Source organism: Rissa tridactyla, chromosome 1, assembly GCF_028500815.1.
Source record: "Rissa tridactyla isolate bRisTri1 chromosome 1, bRisTri1.patW.cur.20221130, whole genome shotgun sequence".
NCBI classification, from domain to species: domain Eukaryota; kingdom Metazoa; phylum Chordata; class Aves; order Charadriiformes; family Laridae; genus Rissa; species Rissa tridactyla.
The window spans coordinates 141,471,352-141,489,590 of NC_071466.1; the positions used below are offsets into that span (position 1 = coordinate 141,471,352).

The window sequence follows — 18,239 nt, forward strand, 5'->3', positions numbered from 1 at the left end:
GCATTCCTCAGGACTCAACACGCCAGCTCGGTTCGGCTTTAGAAGAGCTACAGGCACATAACAGAGCCCCAAAGAGCGGCAGGGTCCTGTTTCAGCAGCATTCCGTACCTTTCTCTATGGATCAGGGCAAATGTGTCCTGCTTTCAGATGTCTGCTTTTGAGAGCGCTGCCTCTGGACTCCACAGGGCTCTTCCCACGATGTGCCATGGGTCCACCCTGAGAGCTTCACTCTGCTTCCTGGTGCTGACTTCTGAAGCTCTCTATGTTTCTTCCCCTTTCCATTCCATGTAACAAAACTTGTCCTTTCCAAATACAAAGGGAGGAAGGCGAGGGCTGGGTGTCAAGATTTGAAACTCAAAATACTACTAATGCCAGAACCACTTCCCGACGAAGGTGACCACATCAAGGTCACCACCTTACATTTAACATGCTACTATCAAAAGATCAATTAGTAGTCTTCTTTTGTCATTATGGGTTTCTGAATGACAGAAAGAGCAAAGAACTTCCTCCTGAAGGTTAGAGAGGGGCGGGAGCTATGAGTTGTTAGTCCAGAGTACCATTTTAAAAACAGCAGCGAGAGGAAACAAGAAGGGGGAGCAAGAATGTCAGAAAATCGCATTTACGCTGACTTGAACGTGACCGAACCAACCAGGCCCAGGCTGCAGAAGGTCACTGATGTCCAAGGTAGGTCAATCAGTCTGCACTGAGCTTTCTTTGTGCTCTTCAGCCTCCCTCCCACATCTTTTGAGTGAGTGTCGTGTGTTAAAAAAGTTTTTCTCCACGCTAGGTTTCCCATAGCAGAGTCTCAGGCAATAATTCCCTCCCCCAGAGAATTTATTTGAGTAGTACAGCAGCAAGGACCGCTCGAGCTGGGTGCCTGCGGAGAGGGCCCCAGAACAAAGACATTCCTGAGCAATTACACCCTTACAATCTCTCTATGCATCTGCCCTTCACGCACTCTTCACGCAACTTGCGTGCACCCCTTGGTCCAATGGTAATTTATGGTCTGGGGTCTTCTTATTCCTCATTAGATTCTTTGTCTGCCTCTGGGCAGGCCGTTAACTGTTCTTATCTTGTAGGTTTGCAGCCTCTGCAGATGGTAGTAGCTTCCTTATCTCCTGGTTTGTACCGGTCTTAGGGCCTTGCTTTATGTAACTAAGTACAAGTTCAAAACAACTTTAACTTATCAAGATGAAAGTTCGCAGCTTGCTGCCCAGGGCTTCAGGAACTTTAGCTACCTCTGCTAAGTCAGTTCTATATAAGTAGTATGCCAACGAGGCCTACCACTAAGCGATTAACTCTAAGCAATTAGTTTTATTTAAACTGAACCACTAATATTCCATATTCCTTTACGCATGGACCACCAAAGCCCCAGAGAGGACAAAGGAAATGCTGGGGCCAGTGCTGTAAAAAATGCGCAGGTGGCATGTCCATATAGGTTTTCTGCCAGAAAAAAAGGGAATTGTTACAAGGTCTACTTTTCATTTGTTAAGTTGCAAGTGTGAGGGAGAGTTTCTTGTGTGACATTACGAATAGTTTCTATCAATTTAGGAGACTGTTCCACAGTCATTATATCCTGAACCCGGCATGTTCTCATGCAGCAGACTCCGATTCCTGCTGCAAACCGATCAGGAGATTGAGTGCTTAATGTTTCTGTTGTTTGAAGCCGTCTCGCACGTAGCCTGTTTCTGCTAGCTGAACATAGTAGGCATTGTTTTGGGTATTTTACCTTGTGGCTTTGTCTGTACAAACTACTTGTTTAATAAATCATGCATAAAATGTTTCATGGACAGATCCAGTTTGATTCAGTATAAATGACTTTGCAAAATTCTAACTTAAAATTTATCTTTCTTTAATGCACTAAGAATTATTGCATAAACATTCACACTGGTTTTGTTACATCTGCATAAAATTACATCTTAAAATAACAGACTTTATACACTTTGTGTTTCATTGTCCTTTTTCTTCCCTTCTTTTAAAACTTACTATGTCTTTGACGGAAATAGTAGTTTCTATTTCTTGCCATCCTGTGCTTGTCTTTTGCATCTATTTTCAGATGGCTGGATGCTATCTCTAATTAGGATTTCTAATGCTCCAGAAAACAGTGTTTCTACCACCACTTTCAAGTGATTACTTCATGACTTCCCCAGATTACTTCCCCACGTGCTTTCTTCCATCTGTTATCTGCAGATGTTAGAATAATTTTCACTTTTCTCACCATCTTATCATCAACTAGTTACCGCCTTCAAGTTTAGCATGATCTGCAGTTTTCAGGTTTGCTTTGATGTTGTAGCCATTCTCACCACTCACATGTGGATGTGAATTTAATAAGGTAAGCAGACAACCTTCTTTCTCCACTTCTGTTTGGATTTAAAACGCCTGTGCATGTGCCTGTGTCTCCTCTGCTATTGTCTGCACAGAAGATAAACCAGATCTGTTTCTGCTTTTAGCGAGTCCTGTAGCAAGGTGTGACTGCAATGGACAAAAATATTATTCGGGCATAGTTAAACACAGTCCTATAAATCAGTTGCTGTCATGTGTTTAGCATTTCTCATCATTTCAGTCACCTTTGTTCCATTTAAGTTGTTTTTCAACTTCCTCTGCTCTCTGTTGTTTTTGCCTGCTTTAAGGTTCTACATATGCAGAAGTGAAAGTGCAATCCCTGGATACAAATGCTCCTGCTAGCTACACATCATCCGGTGAATTTTTAGCTGTCTGCTAAATTGATATGAACGTAAACAATGAGAGGAGAGGAGGCCATTCCTTATTTTTCCTTATTTTCCAAAAATGCAGTGATATAAAGCTGTATGGCAGACAGGAAAATACAGTTACCTGATTTGCATAGACAAAGCAGGGGGCAATTGACATGTTATGTTATACGTGGCTAAATACTCGTTGGGTTCACAAGTAAAGGAACACATAGCTATTTTGGGACAGACAAGAAACCACCTAGCCCAGCCTCCTGTCTCCAACAGTAGGCATAAGTGAAAAATGAGAGATGAATAAGAAGAGGGCAGGCGCATATGATACCTTCCTGTAACACTTCCACGTGCACGCATCTACTCAGGGACTTCCTGATACAGATGTGTTTCTACTTACATACCCACAGTGGATTTCTCTTCTACAAACTTGCCCAATCTCCCCTTGGTTCTATACACAGCCCTGACTTCTATAACATCCTTTGATGAGGGGATCCACGGTTCTTTTCAACATCACACAGAGAACCAGCTGCATTTTTTAATTTTGAAATGGCCTCCTATTAGTTTCAGCTGATAGTCCCTGAAAGAGACAATAAGCAGCCAAGCTCATTTACTGCTTCCCCTCTCTGAACCTTTTTCTATATGCTTTTTGAAATAGGAGTAGTAGACCTGCATGCACCATTGAAAGCAGAGGCGAATCATGGATTTATAAAAGCATGCAGCAGACAAAACATCCCTGATTTTTGTTCTTTTTCCTTCTGGATACTTCCTACAGCTGAGGTTGTAGAGTCTTCATCCTAGGAGATATTAAAACTCTAAGTGTGAGCACGAAAAGGGCATCTGTGAATGAAGATGAAGAGTTCCTTTTCCAGGTGTTGCCCTAATCTTGATTTTTTCTGTCTATCTGTAGGTAAAAGCTGTTCCCCCAGAACACGTGTTGCTGTATTTGTTGCTGTGATAATTCTCCTACTCGTCTTAGCAGTGTGTCGGATACTCATGTGTAAGTCCTGCTAAAAATGTAGTAACTGTACCAATGTTCTAACAGTAATTTATTATACAAATGTTTTGAAGAAACAAGTCAAGGTTAGACAATGTCTATTACTATTATGATTGTTATCCGTGAGAATATTTCAAGGCCATGGTCTTCTATCTTGTCATCAAGATATCCATAACACCAAAAATCTTTCACCAAATATTAATAAAAGCTCAAGTAGCTAAGAGGTAGCTTAGCAAAGGGGTAGAGGTAGCTAAGTCACAACTTAAAGGAAGTTGTTTGCACTTTACTCGAATGAAAGCCGAGTACTAGGTCTCTCTCCATGTATATCACTGAGTCCATAAGAATCTTTCAACTACATAAAAAGATATAAAGTTTTCTTTAGGAAGAAAGCATTCTCATCTCCATTGGAAAAAAGACCAACAAATTTTCAGAGAGCCATGTGGTACTTGCCTTTGAATATTTTCAAGGAATCATTTTTAAATTTCATGCGTGGTTGCTTGTTTCTTTTCATCCTTTGCTAGTTGAGCAAGCTTAAGAGGCTTCCACAGTCAACCACACCTTTGCTGAAACCTTTATAATATTAAAAATTCCATGGTTGGGGGAAGTCAATGGTTTTTTCTTTCTCAGGGCAGAGGATAAAGGACAGATGTCTGATAGTGCTCTGACCTTTATAAATGTAAAACACTGCAGGAAGGGAAAAATTGAAAAAAACCCCAAAACCTAAGCCAGCACAACATAACAAGGTGAAATTACCAGCATTTAATAGAGCTTTAAATACGGAGTTGAATGAGGAGTCATTAGACTTTGATTCAGGGCTGCTTCAGTTACAGGTACTTTGCTGTTTTCAGTACTGCCTCAGTGAACCAGAGGGTGGAAGCAAGGACAGACAGCCTGGGAGGAATACAGAGAAATTGTCTGAGCAGCCAGGGATCAGGCTAAGAAAGCTAAAGCCCAGATAGAATTAAATCTGCACAGGGAATTCAAGGGCAGCAAGAAAAGCTTCTACAGGTAAATTGGTGACAAAAGGAAGACTAGGAAAAATGTCAGCCCTCTCCAGAAGGAAACAGGAGACCTGGTTACCTGGGGATATGGAGGAGGCTGAGGTACTCAACAACTTTTTTGCCTCAGTCTTCACCAGCAGGTGCTCTAACCACAACGTCCAAGTAGCAGGAGGCAAAGGCAGGGACTGGGAGAATGAAGAAACGCCCACTGTAGGAGAAGATCAGGTTCGATCTTCCTTTCACTTCTTTTCCCTCATCTTAATTTTGAGCTTACTGCTTGTAAACGAAGTTCTTCCTTTCATGTTCTGCTTCTATTACACTTTGCCTCTAGTATGAAGTCTGCAGAGACATCAGTTCTTTCATGCTCCATGCTGTTCTGGTACAACTTTCTCAGATCTTTCTTTAATTCAATCTTTTTCTCATTTTATACATTCTTCTTTATAAGGAATTTATCAGTGGTTCTTTCAAGTATAAGAATTCTACCTCTATAACTTTTAGTTTAATGTTTCTATACTGTTATTATTCATCATTCATTGTTCAGCTCCAAATAACCTCAAAAATGCCTCCTTACACTTTGTTATAGACAGTTTAGTAACTCACAGTCAGGTGAACTAAGAAGACCCATTCATGGCATGGGCACTTGTGTCTTTAAAGCTGAGGTTTCCCTAGCAGAGAAGCTGGGAGAATGTAAAGATTTTCTTTCTGCTACAAAGAGCCAGCTGGAACAACATCATCCTCCTTTAGCTTAACTATGAGTGATCCCTGAACGCCATGCTTTCAACAGGAGTTGAGGGAGTTTCTAAGCTGATAAAACCAAAGCCCTGAGAAGACATGAAAAATACATAAAAATCACATGAGCTTCTCCAGTAAATTACGCATAAGTACTGTTACTACTGTATGGTACTACAGTTTTGGAGTTTTATCAATAGAGGGGGAAAAAATGAGAGGAGTAGGCATTCTGTGTGGGGTGATGGTGGGGGTCAAGGAGGTCCAGAAGAGCTATGACCGTGTGTGGCAAAATGGTCAGACATTCAAAGCAGAAATTCTACTCTTATTTCCAGGCTGTCCAACTGCAAGCAGCCCAGCTGACTCAAAACCATTCTCCAACAACTCTAAAGTGGCACTAGGTAGGTAATCCTCTGTCATTCAAAAGACAGTGTCCAGAAGCCTGATGGATTGCCTTTTAAGGGGAGGAGTAGGGGGAAGGTGACTAGATTTTGTTCAGAAGAAAAACAAACAAACAAAGAAACAATCTGACATCTCAGGAATAAATAACTTTATCCCGTACAGTCACAGGACGAGCTCTCAAGGCCAGAGACATTTCACATTTTCATCTTCCTTAAAAGTAGTGCTTGGGCAGCACTGCGTTACTGTTTCAGAGGGAACAACTGATTACTCTCTCACGCTAGCGCAGAAGAGCCCATGGGTACGTGAACAGACATGAATATAACGATCCCTCTGGTGAACATGGATTTTTCCACACCTGTTCTTCCCTCCTGCAGGCTGCCCCCGAAACTGGGAAAAACACGGGGAAAAATGCTACTTCTTCTCTCAAATTCAGGAAATAAAAGACTGGAATGCCTCCCGTAAAGAATGTACTGACATGAATTCAGACCTGGTGGTCATTGACACCAAGGATGAACTGGTGAGATCTGAACTCAGGGGGCTGCTTCTAGGGTTGCCTGACCTGTATGCCAAAGGGCTGATGGGTTACACTTGTGTCTTCTCATGTTAGATGTCCTTGCGGGTCCATAATCTACTGCTAGCCCCCTATACACCAGGCCCCTCTGGATGGTACCAAACACCTTCACAGTAAGACGCATCTTGGTGGTTGAAGTCCTCCATCCAGAAGCTTCTCTCTGCAAGCATGCTCCCATGGGAAGAGCAAAGTGTCTGCCCAGCTAACTTATGTTTTCAAGAGATTTAGCACACAAACCAAGACCAAGCAAGTCGAACAGACACTTCTTTGTGAGATCCATTGCTTTGACAAAAACAGAAAGGGCTTTCCCATTACAATCAGAATAGAACAGTGTCTCCAGGTATCAAGTCACGCCTGGTGAATTACAATGTATAGCTTTAATGGTATCACAGTTGTGTAATTTTTCTATTTAATCTATTCTTAAGAAGCCCCAGGAAGAGGGATGAGATCAAATAAAAATGGAAAAATTCAGCCTCTGAAGCTGTGGAAAGAGATGGTGTGGCTGGATGCACACTGTACTTTCCACAGGAAGCTGGGGATTTTGCACTAAGCTTTCTGTGTACCTCTGGTGAAGAAAACGTAATTTCTATGTATTCCCATTGTTCATTTCCTTTCCAGGTTTATCTTATGTTTCAATCAGAAAATTATTACTACTTTCTTGGTCTCACATACTCTGAGAACAAGAAGAAGTGGAAGTGGATTAACAACATGGAACATAGCACAGACATGTAAGCTTATTCCAGCAAGTCACTGTGAGGTAACACCTGGAAACAGTAAAAAATAAAATAAATTTGTAACAACCTGATTCCTTGAGGTTCAGGTGCTTCAGCACGTCTCCTGTGACAGGGAGCCTGCAAGTCACCAGCGGGACCACAGGCAGGTCACAGCAGGAAGGCAAGAGAGGATACAGCTGTAGGAATCTGACTAGCTGGAGTTCAGTGGGGAAAGAAAGGATATGGGATGGAGGGACAAGAGACAGTGTGATGTCAGCACCACGGAACGGAGGCTACCAAAGAAGGGGAAGGTCTCTGGAGGGAAAGCCTAGCCCATGCACTTTTGTTGAGGTCTGTGGAAGAAAATTAAAGAATGGGAGGGAGACTCCAAGAAAGCAGCTTCTAATCCCACATATTATGACAATAACATAATTTAGCAGCAAGGCTAGGTGCCACAGTGTCTTTCATGGAAGTGATAGTGACTGCATTGCATCCAGATAAGTTAGGAAGGCAACTAAATCTGCCTTTCTCTCCCTTTTCAGGTTTAATATAGAAGGAGACTTTACTGACTATTTCTGTACTGTCATTGGACATGAAAAAGTAGAAACTGCATCTTGTGATGGATCCTCAACAACACAAAATATGTGTGAGAAAGCTGCAAATCTTTTAGAAGAGCAGAAGGAGAACTGAACGCAATAGGGTTCAGGCAGGCAGGTCATCCCCAGCTTCCTGCAGGAACGGCAGATGGGATTTCTCTCCTTTATTTTTAGCCGTCTAAAAATCTAGTCAAAGGGTCTCACAGGCTCCCTCTAGACACCTTGCCAAGCTTAGCATGTTCTTTCCCCAGGTGGGTGTCGAAGACTGCATGAATCCCCCTCTAGAGGAGCATGCATTTCCACACATTAGGAGTCTGGGTGACTTGCTCATACCAGACGCCTGAGTTTCAGGCAGCCCCTGTTAGGTGATAGGAGTCCAACCTCGGTGATAGGGGTGATCACAAACAGATCCTATCTCTCGCAGACACATGCCTATACACCCATACATTCTCAGCCCTGCCTGTGCTCAAGGAGACACTTCAAAGCCTTGCCATGCACTGGTCTTCCCAGCAGCCACAAGTGAAGGTTAACACATACTTCTAATTTGGGTCCTCTAGAAAAGTGCAACCATGCTCATTGCCATGTGGATATGATTGACAGGACAAAGTCAAATGTGTGTGTGTATAAACCTTACTCTGTTAAAAAACCACGCAGGATACCAGACCGTGTGAGGTTAAAATGTGATTCACCAAAAGGGAAATGATCCTATACCACAGCTCTGCGCATAATATCACCACTAATCCTGTGTAGGTCAAGGGAAGTATATCAGCTTTAGACTTAACCCTGCTGAGGAAGTGCATAGGATGAAGAGCAGCTGAGACCACCAAAGCCTGAAAAACAGAGTCACCATAATAGCGTCAACTGGACAGAAAAGAGTCAAATCAAACCCACAGTTATCGGTGAAGAATCTGGTGAGAAGTATGAGGGTGAGCTACAGAGAATGACAGCACAGAGGACTGTCCTGTTTTTCTTGGATAATGATCAAAGTCGAAAATCATGCATGAAGGTTTTTGCTGCACAGAAATATTAGAGCCAACAGCAGAAACAGGTGGTACCAGTAGAGCAAATATGTGACCAGCAAACAGTGAATATCACCAAAGCTCTTCCAATGTGCTTCAGTGGCTCATGAGACCCTAGGGCTTTTGTGACGCCAAGGATTATAGTTCTTACTGTGTCCTTTGAGGCAGAATTGTTCCTACTGAAAATGGTGCCATTCATGGCTCTCTTCTTCATCTGCTGGATGGAGAAAGCTCTGTGAAGTGACAGAGGTGTCATGCTTTCTTTTTGGGGGAAAAAAGTTTTTGCTTAATCGTAGAATTTCTCTCAGAATGTTGTGGCTATGGGTAGTGATAATGGAATCATAATGGAAAAACTCCCTCATTCTGACTTAAAAGCACATTTCGATGTCCCTCAGATGAGCAATGCTTCTCACTGCCCTCATTCATCAAGGTTCTTTTGAAACATACTTGTAGTTCCCCACTGATCTGTAACCACCAAAGAACAAAGTAAGAAATTCCCCCAAATCAAAATTGGAACCCAAATGGGAGGGACCATGCACTGTTTTATTGTGTTCTTCTTTTGCTGCTGAAGTGTTAGGGAAAGAAAATTGGATACGCCATTCCCATGGCAAGCAAGCGGTGGATAGCCCAAGCAGCCGACAGACGGCAGCTTCCTGAAAATCAACAGGGAGGAAGTGGATTGTTTTTCTACTCTTGGTACTGTTGATGTTGATGGCTGCTACAGCACGGCTAAGTATGACATTACAGAGAATGGATGATCCAGAGTGGTGGAACAGCAGTAAAAGAGAACAAGAAAAAATCTACATAAAATAGAGGGACCTGGCTTCCCGACAGTAATCTTATTAAGTCTGTCCCTGTTGTAGTTGTGGTTGATAATCATCTTAAATGTAAAACTGGGGAGAATGATCGGGCAACTGGAAAGGCTTCACGAGCTTTGTTTAGCATGTTAGCAGGGATGCTTAAAGAAAACAAAGGGAGGAGCTGTTGAGGGATATGAGCTGTTTAGCATAAATAAGTAAGTTTTACTTAGGATAAATTACTTAGGGTTGTGTGGTGTTCATATGGTGTGATTTAAGCAGTTTGCTTAGCTTTACTTAACAGGAGTGGCTAAATTTGGTGAAGGCTTTAGGCTGTGATAGAGTTATTTGTCTTAGTAGTTTTCCCACCAGCTGGTAGAGTGCCGTGTTTAGTCTTTTAGTATGAGAAGCGCTTTGATACCACACTGATGTTTTGGTAGTGTTTTTCCCACGTTTGGGACTCTTCAGTTCTCCATGTTCTGCCAGCGAGTGCAGATGCACAAGGAATGTGAACCAGAAGGTACAGAGGCTCCAAGCCTTGGCTGAAACTGCAAATCAACAAGATAAGAGTCTGCCTGCCTGGACACAGAAAAGGACTCCAATTAGATGTTAGAAGACCCCAGACCAAGAAGCACCATTGGACTAAAAGATGCGTGGACAGCATGTGAAGGGCGTGTGAGGCGAGGGTGTATAGATCACAAGGGTATCATTGCCTGGGATTTCTTTGCTCGGGGTCCCTCTCTTTGGAGGCACCCAGCCCACGCTGTCCTTGCTGCTGTACCTTTCAATTAAATTCATTATTTTATAAAATATAACGCCTGAGACTCTGATGCAGGAAACCTATCGCCGAGCCTGAAGAAGGACGAAGCACGTCCAAGAGTAAATGTGTGTGTGTGCGACACCATGAACGGTGTGTGAATGCTCAGGCAGTGATTTCTCCTTTAACAATTTCATAGTAGCTGTGACAGAATAACCTCAATGGCAGAAACCAGAATCTAAACTATTATTTCAGAAGGAAGCTGTGCTGGAGGGGCTCTTTCTTTCTACTCAGTTTACCAGAGAGCGGGGGGACAGGACTCCACATTGTGTTATGTGTTATGGAGCAGCCTGGAGGAGGGCTGCCCTTTTATTTTCGTATTAGAGCTGCTGGCCTTTGATCAGGCGGGCTCTACTGAAGGGGAGAGCCAAGGAAATATCTCTTCCCTGGGAGCCACTGGACCTAGTGGGATTTAGGAGGCTTCAGCCAGCAGCAGATCCGAGCTGCTGTGCATCAGAGGTGACAGAAAGGGGAAAGCTGTTCCACAGGGTCACTGTGGAACCACATGAAGTTCATTAAACCCTGAGACAGAAAGTCACAGGACTAAGGAGCAAACACTGCTTACAAGGAAATCCCTAACAAGGGAGGAAGTCCTATTGTCGTAGACCCATTGCCCACTGTGTTTCAGGCAAAATGTGGTCTTTAGTGGATTAACTGGCTTACTCTGCTCAGTCACTGGGACGATGTTCCTCCAGCCTCACTTCTCTAGTTGGTAAGAGTTGTCCCCTCCACTTTTAGCTGTGATGCTGCTGACATAGAAACACGATTTCCATGCAAGCATTAACAGAGGTAAGTGGCTCTGTACATGCTGAAGAGACAATATGTGTGTGTGACAAATATGCACATCAACCCCATGAAACGCTTCCTTGGTTGAAACTCTGTGCTGATGAAGCTCTGCCCACATTCCATTTTCAGAAGGCTTTTTCTTCTGAAAAGAAAAAAACGCCAATGTTTCCTTTTCTGCTTCATCAACTACTAGATGAGGAGGAGGACCATGGGAGGAGAGAAGGATCATTTCCAACACAGGAAGTGCAAGTTTCATCTATACAGGGTTTTTTGGGTTACTTGGTTCGGTTTTCCTTGGGTTGGCTTGTTTGTTTGTTATTCCTAGTCCTGGGAACTTATGCTGGAGCATGTTGAGTACATGCCGAATCTTTTGAGGGGAAGTTACCAGACTCTGCTGAGTCTCTAGTGAGCACCTACAGTTAGATACGAGAACAACTGGGATAGGGAGGCTGTATTTAGGGAAAAGGGTAATTTCCCTATCAAATTTCTGATCCTCGTTGATGGAGGTGCTACAAAGTTTCAGTGAATTGTCCATATACGTACTTTTAACATGACTAAGCATGTGCTTTTTTCCTTATTTCAGCATTAGGAAAAACAGAATTCTTGAACTGAGACTTCAACTATAGGTGCTATATGCACCCATGTTTGCTCCGTGTATCAAAAAAGGAAAAAAAGCAAACATTTCTAAAAGTGCCTGCTGATACTGGCTTGCTTTCCAAAGGCCAGTTTTGCTCTCTCACCTACATCTTTCTTTGTTAAGAAAGGGACCCTTCAATATGAACAGAAATGCTTGGCAGAGACCTGACTGGTAGGAGTTTCCCACAGACCCCCTTTCTCCTCCTGGTCCCAGACTAGAGTCTGAGGGCAAGTGAGCGGTACAAAGGCTTCCTACAACTAAGCCAGCGCTTGGACATGATGTTGCAATTGCTATAACTATTTTGTCTCGGTGTGGTATTTTCTTGATGCAGGTTGGTCAATTATTACTCCCCAATGTAGCTCTGATATAAGGGAGCTCCTACTTGGAGAGCATGTTCTCCTTCCTTCACGAGCCGACCAGCAGAGCGCCTGTAGAGTAGCTATGCCTGTGTGACTAAAGTTTAAAACTTCCAGCATTATGAAGGCCTGAAAATGTGTGAACCTTCTTTCTTGTGGGTTCATCTCTGAAAAACAATGAAGCTAGGCCTTTATTTGGCTTCCAGACTTCGTGGGTGTTGCTATACTTGTGTTTATCTTTTTAGAGAAGGTACCATATTTTTATCATCTTTTTGGAAACACATTTTTGCTTTCACTTTTGATTTTTGGGAAATCAGCATGGTTTGCTAGAAGAAGCAGCCCTAAGATAAAAATACCTCAATGAAGTCACCAAAGGGAAATCTGTCTGGAGTTCAAAGCAGTGAGGTGCTAATTCGGAACTAAAACACTGAGAGGTTAAGTCTCACTTCTAGTGATTCATCTACTAGAGATGGAGACTGTGGAAGTGCTTAAAACTAGCTGAGGTGGTTTGCTCTGAGGGAAATTGCAGTAGAGGTTTAGGGAGAGGCGCTTTAAGGAGATGAGTTCAAACGGACACCGAGTTAGGAAAAAAGCAGATTGTGGCAGAAATTACCTAGGAAAACAGCATTTCACATTGCCAAATAGAAAGGGAAACAACATGGCAACAAGCGAGTATGACAAATGCTCAGCTTTCAAGGAGATATGAGTCCCGTGGTCCTCTTTTAATCATAGGACTATATTCTGCCGAAAGCAGTGGGAAGGAGTGTAAACTGTACAATATGATCAAAAGGGAAAATTATGAGGGCTGGGACTAAATTTGAAGATCAAACAACCAGAGACATAATAGAAAAAATAATTATTTCAACTGTGCAGGGATCCTCTGGGAGAATAAAGCGCATTTGCAGATTGATTGTAGGTTTTAAGAAAAACGTGGAGTTTGCTGAGAAAGCAATTTCTCTGCAATGGGCTTCAACACACCTTATTTGCTTTTTTTTTAAGTAAGATACAAACAGAAAATTGTATACCAGGAAACTTGGCATAAACAATAAGGCATGACACAGTATTTTGTCATGTTCTTAGTGTGCATAGAAATTCATATTTTTAACTGATGGTAGCATGGGTGACTAAAAACTTGCAACTGTACCAAAGACTTGAGGGTAGCCATTGCCATACTAACAATGTTTTACTTAATCTGAAAAATTTGTTTTCGGATGTAACTTATTTTCCCACTTCCTGCTCACCATCCACCAGGTCATTTAACAGCACCTTCCAGCCTTACACGGCACTTAGAGAGGTTCTACCATTAACTGTAATATGCCAGTCATCTCTCCTGTCTCATAAATCAACAACAGGATTTCATCTTGCAATTGCAGTTACTTCGTTTCTTCAACAAGAATTTCACAATGGGATACAATGAAAGGCTTTTGGAGAGCCTGACTGGCTCCCCAGTTGCCCACTTGACTGTAGAGGGAACTGGAAAAGACAAGAGAAACCCAATTTTCAAAAGCAGGAATCATGCTTGTTGAATTCAACTGTGTATCAGAGACATCCAGGGAGGATATTAAGGAAAAGCAGCCCACAGACTAACCCTGCTGAAACATGCCTCTCTGCTCTACTCTGGTGAGAACTCACCTCGACCACTGTGTCCAGCTCTGGAGTCCTCACCACAAGAAGGACATGGACCTGTTGGAACAGGTCCAGCAGAGGACCACAAAGATGATCCAAGGGCTGGAGCACCTCTCCTATGAGGACAGGCTGAGAGAGTTGGGGTTGTTCAGCCTGGAGAAGAGAAGGCTCCAGGGAGACCTTATAGCAGCCTTCCAGTACCTAAAGGGGGCCTACAGGAGAGACGGGGAGGGACTCTTTATCAGGGAGTGTTATGATAGAACATGGGGTAACGGCTTCAATTTGAGAGAGGGTAGATTTAGATTGGATATCAGGAAAAAATTCTTTACTGTAAGGGCAGTGAGGCACTGGAACAGGTTGCCCAGAGAAACTGTGGATGCCCCATCCCTGGAGGTGTCCAAGGCCAGGCTGGATGAGGCTTTGAGCAGCCTGGTCTAGTGGGAGGTGTCCCTGCCCATGGCAGGGCGGTTGGAACTAGATGATCTTTAAGGTCCCTTCCAACCCGAACCATTCTGTGATTCTATGAAAAAAACCTTTGGTCAACTTGGGTCAGCTGTGCTGGCTGTTTCTCCTCCCACCTTCTTGCCTACTCATGGCAGACGGAGGCAGGGGGCAGAGTAGGGAAACAAGAAAGCCTTGATGCTGTGGAAGCACTGTTCAGCAGCAGACAAATATCAGTGCGTTATCAAAACTGTTTCAGCCACAAATCCAAAACACTGCACCGTACAGGCTGCTGTGAAGAAAGTTAACTCCATCCCAGCCATGCCCAGTACAATCTCCACCCCTTATTCCCTATCATTTGCATCATGCTCATATGCCATCATCAACACCCACCCCATCCTTTGATATAAACGCAGATGTCATTCCCCTAAGTCTACAGGCCATCCCCCTCAAATGTTGATTCCAATATCCACTCAAATATCCATTAAAGTCTGTTCAGTTCATTAGTCCATAACTTGGGCTCCATCTGTTACGGTGTCGCTCAGGACAGGAGAGGTGGCGTGTTGTCATGGCTTGTTGGGTGCTAAATACAGTCTGGGCAGCGTTATCGTTGCACTCGCCCCGTGTCTTGTGAGATGATTATCCTCCATTGGTTCAGGTAGCTCCTGCCATAGTAGTTCCTATAACATACAACTCAAATCATGACTAATTTTCCCCTGAGGTTAAATCTCCTTGAGGTACATGCCAGTTTTCACTATCCTTCCACGTTTCCGCACCACAATTGCACCCACGTCCATGAGTGAAAGCAATCCCACAAATGGGTTTACCTCTTCACAAGAGAGAAGCAACCCACGCTGCCTTCCCCAGGCCCTTCCCTTACATGTACTTCGGACACCTTACCTCCTCCTGCAGTGTGTAGGGCCGTTGTCTAGGAAGGGCCAGGTCAGTTAGCAGAACCTCTGGTGTTAACCAGACAAGTGGCTTTCGCTAAATTTACAGCCCAGTGTTTCCATGTTCCTGCACTCATCAAAGTCGGGATAGTCTTTAGCTGTTCATGGAGAGAATCACTGTTTGATTTACTTGAGCCCATTACAAAAGTAGGGATCAACTGAAAAATTCTGATCTGGATGTCACGCTCAGTTAATTCCCAGAATGTTTTAGTTGAACTTTACAAAGATTCAGATTTGGGGATCTTGTAGATTGAAATACAAATACGGTAGTCTTCCTGAAGGAAAGGATAAGTAGATTTAGCTATAAAACTACAGAGCAGCCTATTTATCAGACTCTTGTCAAAGGATACTTTGATTCTCTGTTTCTAACTGTCAAAGACATAAATTCTTTTTTATTAACCACACAGGGTCTTTGTGAGCTGCGACAAGAGTGCTTTCCTGAGGAGAAATAGTCTCCTTGTTGTGTCTCAGCAGACCTTTGAATCATCCTTGTGTCTTGCAGGGTGGGCCAAGCACCATGAATGAGATGTGTCTCACATTCCTCTTCTACTACCCTCGGAACAACATCTCCAGCTGCATGGGCTACCCTGACATTTTGTATGTTGTGCGTGTACTCAAGCAGGAGGCCTCAGAGTGAGTCCAGAGACAAGATGTTTCTGGAGGTAGCAGAGGAAAATGTAGCTATGAAGAATGCTAAATGGAAAAAATAATGAAAATGAAATGTTGTTGATAGGGAAGGGCGAGCCAGGTACCTGGATTTATCAAGTTGAGCTGCCTTGTTGCAGGAATCTATATGTGGCTGGGGAAATGCAGTCAGCTCTGGTGTTCCAAGAGTAAAGCACAGCTGAGAGATAGACCCAACACACAAAACCTTGGGTAACACCAATTGCTGATCCTTATCCCTGGCTGTAGGACCTGAAAGGGACTACCTGAACTGTAAAGTCCTATCGCTTAGGCTGCAGTTGCAAGTAACCATCCAAGACACATTTAGTCACCACTTAACTTTCAAAAAAAAAAGCTAAAGATTCTTCTCCAAAGAGAAAAAACACTCCCACGTCTTGGTAATATAACATTGCTTAGGGGGTGATGCCATGGCAGGGCATTTTTGACAGAATAAGGAATAAAATAGTGCTGAAGGTCCCCCAGACGTCATGCATACAAAGGGAGTTAGGGTGATCCAGAAAGTCCACATACATGGAACATAGCTTACCTCACAGAATCACAGAATGGTAGGGGTTGGAAGGGACCTCTGGAGATCATCTAGTCCAACCCCCCTGCCAGAGCAGGGTCACCTAGAGCAGGTTGCACAGGAACGCGTCCAGGTGGGTTTTGAATGTCTCCAGAGACGGAGACTCCACCACCTCTCTGGGCAGCCTGTGCCAGTGCTCTGCCACCCTCAGGGTAAAGAAGTTCCTCCTCATGTGTGGATGGAACTTCCTATGTTCAAATTTGTGCCTGTTACCTCTTGTCCTGTCCCCGGGCACCACTGAAAAAAGCCTGGCCCCATCCTCCTGAGAGGATGCCAGAGTCTTGTGGCTCCCAACGCAACAACAGATCATGTGATTTTATTTTTCCCTCTTTCCTTCCACCCCCAGGAACTCCAGAGAAACGAGACTGGTCTCATCAGAGATATCAGTATTCCAGAGCGGGCTGCCTGTCACAACATTTCTGGATACCTCTCGCTGTCAGGTCTGAGGGCCACTGCAAACCTTCGCTTGACTGCAGCAGGCACTTCTGAGTCATCAACCACCAAAGAAACTGCTTCACTTCCTCTTCTTTTTCTCACACAGCTGCTCTTTGCTTGGCTTATCTTGGCCTCTGAGGACAGGAAGTGAGGGGCAGAATACCAGAACAGACCGCTGGCCCAATGAAGAAGTCTCTGTAATTACTGGCTGTTAGCAGGGTATTCCAGATCTGATGGCCCTGAACATGAGAGGATACTTACATAATAGAAAACCATCTGCCTTTGGAAGAAAGAGATTAAACGGGCATTGGCATTTTTTTTTATTTTCATAAAATTACTTTCTTGTATAGTTTGTTCTAAATCAGAAAAGCTATGTATGCGGTAAAGACCAGAATACACTCATATCTTCAGTAGCTCCTGATTAATTATTAAATCCAGAGCTTGCATAGGTGGGCTACTATAAGTATTTGCTCACTGGCATTTGAATAATCATTATGTAGTCCCAAGCTATCTACATACTCCTTCTACTTAGGTCAGTATAGGAGACTAGGCTCCTTATTTATTAAATAATGTGACTGATTCTAAAATGAATCCTGCTGTAACCATCAGTGAGTGAATGGCAGGGGATTTACCTGCTGATTGCCAGGTAGTAATGAAGCAATGACTTGGTGTTTGCTGAAAAATAGACCTTATGCTCTGTTATATAGCAAATCTATGAATTCCAGTTTTACAAAAGCCGAATCATTTGCTGTTCTCTTTTCTTCTATTTTTCCCCCAATGTATACAAGAGAATTAGAAGAGCAAATCTGATGATAGTTATGTTGATAGATAGTTGGCTAAAACTGGCACAGACAAAAAAAGGGAAGGGAAGGGAAGGGAAGGGAAGGGAAGGGAAGGGAAGGGAAGGGAAGGGAAGGGAAGGGAAGGGAAGGGAAGGGAAGGGAAGGGAAGGGAAGGGAAGGGAAGGGAAGGGAAGGGAAGGGGAGAATAGTTCCAGTTGGAAGGGACCTACAACGATTGTCTAGTCCAAATGCCTGACCACTTCAGGGCTGACCAAAAGTTAAAGCATGTTGTGAAGGACATTGTCTGAATGCCTCTTAAATACTGTCAGGCATGGGGTATCAACGATCTCTCTAGGAAGCCTGTTCTAGTGTTTCACCACCCTTTGGCAAAGAAATGCTTCCTAATTTCAAGTCTTAACCTCCCCTGACACAGCTTTGAACCATTCCCATGCTTCCTATCACTGGATAGCATCGAGAAGAGGTCAGCACCTCCCTCTCCACTTCCTCTCCACAGGAAGATGTAGAGAGCAATGAGGTTGCCCCTCAGCCTCCTTCTCTTCAAATTAGACAAACTCAGAGTCCTTGCTGCTCCTCATAGTACATGCCTTCCGGCCCTTTCACCAGCTTTGTTGCCCTCCT

The 18,239-nt window shown here is 43.5% G+C and overlaps 1 protein-coding gene across 2 annotated transcripts; it reads left to right on the forward strand.

The window, feature by feature from the left end:
- The first annotated feature begins 178 nt into the window (after positions 1-178).
- Positions 179-10,336, forward strand: LOC128915184 (killer cell lectin-like receptor subfamily B member 1B allele B). Of its 2 annotated transcripts, XM_054215232.1 has the most exons (7): positions 179-684; positions 2,631-2,699; positions 3,610-3,699; positions 5,759-5,824; positions 6,200-6,342; positions 7,015-7,124; positions 7,652-10,336. In XM_054215232.1, exons 1-7 carry the CDS (start codon positions 603-605, stop codon positions 7,797-7,799), a joined length of 708 nt encoding a protein of 235 aa, XP_054071207.1. In that variant the 5' UTR covers positions 179-602; the 3' UTR covers positions 7,800-10,336. The 2 variants fall into 2 exon arrangements, with proteins under 2 accessions (XP_054071207.1, XP_054071197.1); XM_054215222.1 differs by lacking the exon at positions 2,631-2,699 and having other exon boundaries at positions 196-684.
- The last annotated feature ends 7,903 nt before the right edge of the window (positions 10,337-18,239 follow it).

What these genes read in the sequence shown, in the direction of transcription:
- LOC128915184 (XM_054215232.1), top strand. Translation starts at nt 603, where the DNA reads ATGTCAGAAAATCGCATTTACGCTGACTTGAACGTGACCGAACCAACC. An exon ending in GAAGGTCACTGATGTCCAAG is followed by an intron (nt 685 to 2,630) that starts GTAGGTCAATCA and finishes GCCTGCTTTAAG; the next exon opens with GTTCTACATATGCAGAAGTG. An exon ending in AGTGTGTCGGATACTCATGT is followed by an intron (nt 3,700 to 5,758) that starts GTAAGTCCTGCT and finishes TCTTATTTCCAG; the next exon opens with GCTGTCCAACTGCAAGCAGC.